General features: G+C 54.8%; 1 protein-coding gene across 1 annotated transcript in view; it reads left to right on the top strand.

Annotated features, from left to right (window-relative positions):
* The first annotated feature begins 966 nt into the window (after nucleotides 1-966).
* Nucleotides 967-8,495, top strand: part of Ckm (creatine kinase, muscle) — a 12,662-nt gene continuing 5,133 nt past the window's right edge. The window contains exons 1-4 of the mRNA XM_005412510.1: nucleotides 967-1,073; nucleotides 3,579-3,792; nucleotides 5,200-5,354; nucleotides 6,005-6,137. Coding sequence (XP_005412567.1) covers nucleotides 3,600-3,792; nucleotides 5,200-5,354; nucleotides 6,005-6,137 — 481 coding nt within the window. The 5' untranslated portion in view covers nucleotides 967-1,073; nucleotides 3,579-3,599. The remainder of the gene's footprint in view (nucleotides 1,074-3,578; nucleotides 3,793-5,199; nucleotides 5,355-6,004; nucleotides 6,138-8,495) is intronic.

Here is an 8,495-nt window from a genome sequence, read left to right as displayed (position 1 = left end):
CTGAGCTCCTGTCACAGCTGGGGCACCATGGGCTCCCGTCCACCCGCCCCAGCCCACCTATCCCTGGGGCTCGGTGCGGCCACTGCCCCGACGCTGCCCTTGTAAGGAGCCAAGGCCTGGGGACACCCGAGACGCCCGGTTATAATTAACCCTGACACGTGGTGACACCCCCAACACCTGCTGCTGGGCCCCCCACCCTGTGCTGGAGTCTCCGCCTGCTTTTCACAGAGGAGAGGCAGAGCGTGCTCTAAAAATAGCTCCTTCCCAGTTGGCCCAGGGCCACCTGTCCTCTCCAGGGCAGCCGTCTCCCGGCAACACCAGGGAAAGCAGAGGGGACGGCGATCACCATCCCCACCGGCAGCCTTGAGCCTGAATCTCTCCCGCTTGGCCCGGCCTCAGTTTCCCCTAACTGTCCATGAAGGAAGGGGCACCGCAGGTCACAGTCTGCTGCAGCTGGCTGTCCCAGACTCCAACATCGGCCCTGGTCACTGCCCTCCCTGTGGCTAGGTGGCAGTAGACAAAGTCACACAGCCTCTCTGGGCCCTGGTGCCCAGCCCTGGTTCTCCCGGGGTCACTGTTAGTTTTCCCGAGAGCTGGTGCTCAGCAAGTGGGGAGGCCCAGGGCTGAGTTCCAGGGGCCCAGGCTGTTGGGGGCTGGAAGAAGGTGCCCGGGAAAAGGCTGGTGGCTGCTGCAGATCCAGGGGACCGGCCCAGGACGACGTGCCCGGACACCCACAGCCCCTGTCCCGTGTTCCAGGCGGGGGGCCAGCTGTTCCCGCCAGCCCGACTCAGCACTTGGTCGGGAGACCAGCCGGCTGGGGGGGCCCAGGCCCAGCCCCTGGGGCGGCCCATACAAGGCCATGGGGCTGGGCGTGAGGCATGCCTGGGTCCGGGGCGGGCACGGTGCCCAGGCAATGAGGCTCAGCTGCCCTCTGGGCCCCCTCCCTGGGGACAGCCCCTCCCAGCCAATGGTGCAGCCCAGGGCCCCCCTATATAAGGCAGGGCTGCAGGCTCGCCCTCCGGGTCAGCGTTACCTCCAGGATACAGACAGCCCCTTCAGCACAGCCCGGCCAGGTACTACCTGGGGACTGGGGGTCCGGCCGCATCCCCGGCTGGGGTTCTCGTGGCTGCCAGGGGCTGGTGTGGCACTGGGAGGGCGCGTGTGCGGCCTCGCCTCCTGTACACAGAGCTCAGCTTGGGAGCCCCCAACCCACGAGCTTGCCCGGCCCCCACTGTGAGCTGAGATTTTGCAGCACGAGAGGGTGGGCACAGGGGGAGCAATCCCGGAGACAAAGGCTCTTGACAGCTGGCAGCTGTCACCTCCGGCAGGTGGCGGCCGGCCAGGCCCGTGTGCATAACTTGTCACTGGAGCTGGGCGCCTCAGCGGCGGGGTGTCACCTGCAAGGGCCTGCAGGTGTTGGGGGGTCTCTGTGTGTGTGACCCTGTGTGTCCCTGTGACCTTGTGTCCGACCTTCCACGCTCTCATTTGAGTGCCTCTGTCTGTGTGCATCCCGAGCTTTGGGGTGTGACCGTGTGACTCTGTACCGTGCAGCTGGGGAGCCCGAGTTGAGGTGGGTGTGTGGCTCTGGGGCTATTTCTGCTGGTGTCTCTTTGGGGGTGACTTACTTAGCCTCAGTGCCCTCCCATGGGGTGTCCCTGACAGGGATGGGGGTGGGGACACCCTCTGAAGGGAGGGGGTCCAGGACGGAAGCCCAGGATGTCCTTGAGCCCCGAGGCCCGGTGTGCGTCCTCCTGGCTACATTGGCCCACCTGTCCTCCTGCTGACTTGGTGCAAGCCGAGCCCCGAATGGGACGTGGGGTGGCAGCCAAGGGCGGGGCAGCAGGAGTCTGCCAGGCTCTAAAAATAGCCAGGCTGGACCCAGCTGGGAAGGTCTGGGCAGGTCCCTGTCCCCCGTACCCACCCCCCACCCTCAGCTCACCCTGGTCTCGATTTCTCTCCCACAGTGCTGCCCATCCTTGGAGCTGGGCAGGGTTGTCCACCCCTTTTTGCTGGAAGGTGCCTTTTTTCTGGATCTGATGAATAAAAATAATAATAATAGCCAGGAGTTAATCCCTTGTAATTACACACCTGTAATCCCAGCTACTCAGGAGGCTGAGGCAGGAAGATTGCAAATTTGAGCCCAGACTGGGCAACTTAGTGAGACCCTGTCTTGAAAAGACAAAAAAAATAAAGAAAAGAAAAGAAATAAAAGAACTGAGGGGGTCGCTCAGTGCTCCCTGAATTCAAATCCCAGTGCTCCAAAAAGAAAAATAATAAATGCAACAAGAGCAGCCACCAGGGGGCCCCTGATCTGAGCCAGGGCCCATTCTCAGCCAGCCTGGTGCCCAGCGTGAGAGCCCTTCCCGCCGCCCCTTGGGCAAGGCTGGATTCCAAGGAGACAGAGAGAGGTCCAGACAAGCCCCGTGACCGGCCTGGTGTCGCACAGCAGGGAAATGGCATAGGTGGGATTTGAAGCTGGCCTGGCTGAGCTTTTTTCCTCCTAAAGAGCTGGCAGCTAGGAGAGCCGCCGGTCCCTGGGCGGAACCTTCATGGAGAGGGGTCCTCTGCTCACAGCCAGTCCCAGCCATGCCTCACCTCTGCCGCCCCCGCGCCTGGAAAACAGGAACAGCAGTCACCTGGCGGAACAGAAGAAGGCCTATGGGAGCCAGACACTGTTGCCAGGCTTCACCTGCATCAACTTATTTAACTCTTTCAGCACTCCCAGGAGAGCAGTGCTATCCTGGCTCTCCATTTTACAGATGCATAAACAGGCACAGAGAGGTTCAGCGACTTGCCCAAGGCCACACAGTTAGTTGTAAAAGTAGAGCTGGGATTAAAACTCAAACTGTGAGGGCCAGGTGTGGTGGTGCACACTTGTAATCCCAGCACTCAGGAGGCTGAGGCAGGAGGATCACTGTGAGTTCAAGGCCAGCCTGAACCGCATAGTGAAATCCTGTCTCAAAAAGAAAAAGCAAACAAACAAAAAAACCTCAGGCTGTCAGATTCCAAAACCTGCACTTTTTTTTTTTTTTTTTTGGTCTTTTTGAGCCAGGGTCTCACTGTGCAGTTCAGGCTGGCCTTGAGCTCACTTTGTAGCCCAGGCTGGACTCAAACTCACAACGATCCTCCTGCGTCAGCCTCCTGAGTGCTGAGATTACAGGCATGCGCCACCATGCCCGGCCTTCTTCTTTGTTTTAGTCTGGTTTGTTTTTTTGAGACGGGGTCTTATTCTGTAGTCCACGTTGACTTTAAACTCACTATATAGCTCAGATTAACTGTGAACTTGTCATCCTCCTGTCTCAGCCTCCAGAGTGCTGGGATTACAGGTGGGAACCTCCATACCCAGCTGCAGAACCTCCTCTCTTACATGTGTCTCAATACTGCTCTGGCATGAGGGTTTCCCCTTCATTACCCAGTTGGAGAAACTGAGTCCCTAACTTCCTGGCAAGACACAGGGGCTCAGAGAGGAGACCCCTCTCGCTCCAAGGACCATGGCCTGTCTGACCCCTAAACCTCTCTGGGTTCTCTGGCCACTCTGAGTGATCAACCTGATCGACCTTTTGATCCCCCCACTTCAGGTCTCCCGCACTGCCGCAGCCATGCCTTTCGGCAACACCCACAACAAGTTCAAACTGAACTACAAGCCCGAGGAGGAGTACCCCGACCTCAGCAAGCACAACAACCACATGGCCAAAGTGCTGACGCTCGACATCTACAAGAAGCTGCGCGACAAGGAGACTCCGTCCGGCTTCACCCTGGATGATGTCATCCAGACAGGCGTGGACAACCCAGGTAGATAGGGCCCCAGCGGCCTTCAGGGCCCGGGACCTGAGTTGGCCACTGTACCCCCAAGGGGTCTCAGGCCTCATCTGTACAATGGGGACCACGAGCATGGCGCGGGGGTGAGACATGGAGGCGTGGGACAGCGCACAATCCACCATCCCATAAACGCGCATGGTTATGACATGAGACCTCCTGGGAAGCCACCGAGCCCCAGTGTCCTCATCTGAAAAGTGGGCAGCTGTGTGGGAATACTGGAGCCGTGCACCCCAGGGCTTGGGGCTGAGCCTGGAGGCAAGGTGTGTGTGATCCCAGATGTCAGGGATCACACACCAGCACTGCCGCAGCCTCAGGGTCTTTCTCAAAGGATCCCTGCAGGAGGGGGCTGGAATCCAGACCCCACTCAACTGCAACAGCTTGTGACCAGAAGGGTCCCTCTCTCCCGGCCCCTGCTCCCTCTACTGGTGCATAAGCAGGTCTTTCATTTGCATTTTTTAAAGTTTTTATTCTTTTTTTTTCTTTCTTTTTTTTGGGGGGGTACCAGGAATCGAACTCAGGACCTTATGCCTGATTATGGGATCGGGCAGTGGTACAAGTGGGCACTTGTACTACTGAGCTGTATCCCTGGCCTTATTGTTTATTTTCTGTACTGAAAATTGAACCCAGAGCCTATACATTGAGCTACATCCCCCACCTGCCCCCTTTTTTAAAAATCTTTTTGAGATAGGGTGCTGCTATGCAGTTCAGGCTGGACTTGAGCTTACTTTGGAGCCCAGGCTGGTCTCAAACTCGCAAGATCCTTCTGCCTCAGCCTCCTGAGTTCTGGAAGTACAGGTGTGTGCTACCACGCCTGGCTTAAATTTTTATTTTTATTTATTTATTTTTATTTTGCTAATTTTTGGTATCAGGAATTGAACTCAGGACCTTGTGTTTGCCAGGCAGGTGCTTATGCCCCTGCACTATATCCTCAGCTCAAAGTTTTTATTTTGATTCATGTAGTTTTCTGTTGTTGTTGTTTTTTTTTTTTCTGGTCCCGGGAACTGAACTCACAACCTTGTGCTTGCCAGGCGGCGCTGTGCAGCTGAGCTAACTCCCCAGCCCTAAAGTTTTTATTTTGAAACAGGATCTCACTAAGTCACTCAGTTGCCCAGGCTAGGCTTGAACTTGTTATCTTCCTGCCTCAGCTTCCCCAAGTGCTGGAATTACACATGTGCACTCTCGGGCCCAGTTTTTATATTTTTACTCTTTTGTCCATGCTGGGGTTGGCACCCAGGGTTGCACACATGCCAGACAAGTGCTCCACCACAGAGCTACACGCTGGCCTATGAGAGGGTCTCACACACACGCACACACATGCACGCACACACTGGAGGCTGACTTCTGGGAGTGAGCGCCTCTGACCTCAGCCCGCACCCCCAGGTCACCCATTCATCATGACTGTGGGCTGCGTGGCCGGCGATGAGGAGTCCTACACAGTGTTCAAGGACCTCTTCGACCCCATCATCCAGGACCGGCATGGGGGCTTCAAGCCCACTGACAAGCACAAGACTGACCTCAACCACGAGAACCTCAAGGTCAGCCGCCCCCAGGCCAGGGACCGAGACGTGACAGAGATAAGGAGGGTGGGGAGGGGACGGAGATGCAGGGCAGAAGAGGTTGCAAAAGCAAAATCTGATGCAGAGCAACAGGGACAGGACAGGAAGGGTCAGGGAGGGGAGAGATGAAGAGAAATAGAAATGAGGAGGAAAGAATGCGAAAGGACGTGGAGAGAAAACAAAAGCCCGAACAAACAAAACCAAAAAAACAAAAAACCAAAAAAACAAGCTGGTGTGGTGGTTCACGCTAGTAATCCCAAGCGTCTGGGAGGCGAGGCTGAGGCAGGAGGCTCACCCTGAGTTCAAGGCGAGCCTGAAAAACATGGCCCCTCCACCTACACATAGTCTGAACTACAGGGCGAGACCCCGTCTCAAAAAACCGAAGTGGGGAAAGAGTGGAGGAATAGCTGGTGGGTAGTGAGGCTAGGAAAGCAGAGGGGCTCGGGAGGTGGCTGGGCGTCAGAGCCCAGGAGTCCTGGGAGTACCTGGGAACCAGGGGAGACCTCAGAGTTCTGGGGAGATCTGGAGACCTGGGGAGGCTAGGGGAACCTGAGGGCTGGGGATGGGGCAGCGGGCTGGCTGGGCCGCACCCCGAAGGTCCCTGGGCCTGATGCACGCACGCTCCCCAGGGCGGAGACGACCTGGACCCCAACTACGTGCTCAGCAGCCGCGTGCGCACCGGGCGCAGCATTAAGGGCTACACGCTGCCCCCGCACTGCTCCCGCGGCGAGCGCCGCGCCGTGGAGAAGCTGTCGGTGGAAGGTGAGTGCCTCCTCACAGGGAGTGGGGGTCCCCAATGTGCCCCGCTTCCCAAACACCTGCAGCCAGCGAGGCACATCGTGGGTGCCCGAACAGGTGGGTCCTGAGAAGCCCCGCAGACATCTAGCTGCTCCGGTCCTCGCAGTCAGTCTTTCATTCAGCAAACATTTCGGGTTGGCCCGGCCCTCGGTGGGGCGAAGCTCGCAGGTCTCATAGAGCTCTCGGCCTGGCGGGAAGAAGAGAGGAAACCCGCACCAAGAAATTAGTTGTTTCAAAGTGCCGTGAAGCGGGGCTGGGGATTTAGCTCAGCGGCAAAAGTGCCTGCCTGGCAAGCACAAGGTCGTGAGTTCGGTTCCCGGTACCAGAGAAAAACACACACACACACAAAAAAAAGTGCCGTGAAGCCAAGAAAGGGGGCGGGGAAGAGGGGAGGGGAGCCCCTGAGAAGGGCGTGTTGGGATGCCCCTGGGAAGAAGGACCCCCAGCAGGCGGAACAGCAGGCGCACCGGCCCCGGGGTGGCACTGTGTGGGAGGAATAAAGAGGAGCCAGCCTGGCACAGAAACAGTGACCACGGGCAGCAGCGCAGGGCGAGGTGCTGTGGCCGCACGGTGTGGACCTGGGAGCCGGAGGATGGCGGGGCGCACAGAGGAACAGCTTCCTTACCGATGAGATCTCTCCAGCTGCTGATTATGGGATCGGGCAGTGGGGGATCAGAGAGACCGAGGGCGCCCCTGACATGGCCCATGGCCCGGGTGGGGACAGAGCAGGTGTTCAGCAGCGGAACCACCACAACCTGCAGGGAGTGTGGTGCTGGTAGATATTTAACAGCTGCTCTCGGGGAGGAGAAATTCCTGACTGGAAGCGAGAGCCGGTTTCCGTGGCATAAATTCTCTTGCTGTGGCCAGTTTTAAGCTCTTGAGGTTATAACACTAGACACAGGGCAAGGGGCACGTCCTTCTGTGGTACTCCACCACACAGGTACGGGAGATGAAGAAAGCATTAATAATCATAAAATAATTGTGATCACATATAACACAGTCTATTATATAAGAATATTTGTCTTAGTTATATTTTGTTGGTGTTGTTGCTGAGATACAATATCTGACACCCAAAGTTACAGGAGGGGAGGTTTTGACTTATAATTTGTACAGGTTTTAGTCTGTAATTGGTTGGCCCCGAGGCAGACTGACATCACAGAGGAGAAACAGATTATGGGGTGCAGAAGGTAGCAAAGCTACAAAATACTGAAGAAGCAAATCCAAGTGACCTTAGCAGCTTCTTCTGCCCCTTTTATATTTTATCTAGGCTGCTGGGTTTAGAGCAGTGTCAAACCAATCAGTGGACTGATTTAGTATTCACACACCCTTAATCCCTGAACCACACATTCTAGATCCAGCCACCTCTGAAAAAGCTCCACCTATGACTGCGTGAGGCTTTGGGGGCACATCTAGACACCTATCATAACATTCTGCCCCTGGCCCTGGCATTTAGGCTATCTTTAAGCATTGCTAAGCTCTTGACAGTTTTAGCATTGTTGAAAAGTCTAAGTGTAAAGTCTCTTTTGAGATTTAAGGCAAACTCTTAGCTATGAATCCCTGTATGAAAAGAAAGTTAAATACTTTAAACATTTAATGGTGTAAGATAGACATTATCATTTTAAAAGGTATAAATAGGGGAATATGAAGGAGAGGAACTGAAGCAGATCTAAAATCTACCCAGGCAAACATTAAGTCTTATAGTTTTATGTCTAGCAGATGACCTACATTTTTTACTTTTTTAAACTTTTGGAGTCTTGCTGCACCTTTGGCTTTATATTTACACCTTTATATATTACCCTTTCAGGGGCACACTGCCTGGCCTTCTGGGCCTTCTAAAATCTGGGTGGAAGTCTTTCTGTTCCCCTAACTCTTGCGTTCTGCATGCACCCAAAACCAGCACCATGTGGATGATGCCAAGGTCTGCTGCTAGGCTTTTTTTTTTTTTTTTTTTTTGGCTGTAGGGGTTGAGTGCTTATGAACTAAATCTTGAGAAACAACTTTTCTAGGCTGCTGCCATTTTGGAACATGGTTTTCTGGGGCTCTGTTTTTTTGTTTGTATGTTTGTTTTTGTTTTTTGAGACAAAAAAACATAGTGAGGGTCTCACTATGTAGCCCAGGCTAGCCTTGAACTTGTGGTGATCCTCCTGCCTCAGCCTCCTAAGTGCTAGGAGTACAGGCACACACCACCACACCCAGCCTAGGGTTTTCTTCTTAAAGCAAAGTTTTTTACTTTTGCAATTTTGAGGCTGTAAAGGGTGGAGTCTTGCTGGTTTTTGTGATGACTTCAGGCTATCTTTTATATTGTGTCTCTTTTTTTTTTTT

This window comes from Chinchilla lanigera, unplaced genomic scaffold (assembly GCF_000276665.1).
Source record: "Chinchilla lanigera isolate Chin_1 unplaced genomic scaffold, ChiLan1.0 scaffold00154, whole genome shotgun sequence".
Lineage (NCBI taxonomy): Eukaryota > Metazoa > Chordata > Mammalia > Rodentia > Chinchillidae > Chinchilla > Chinchilla lanigera.
The sequence above is the reverse complement of the archived record's forward strand: the minus strand, read 5'-3'. Positions and strand labels throughout refer to the sequence as shown.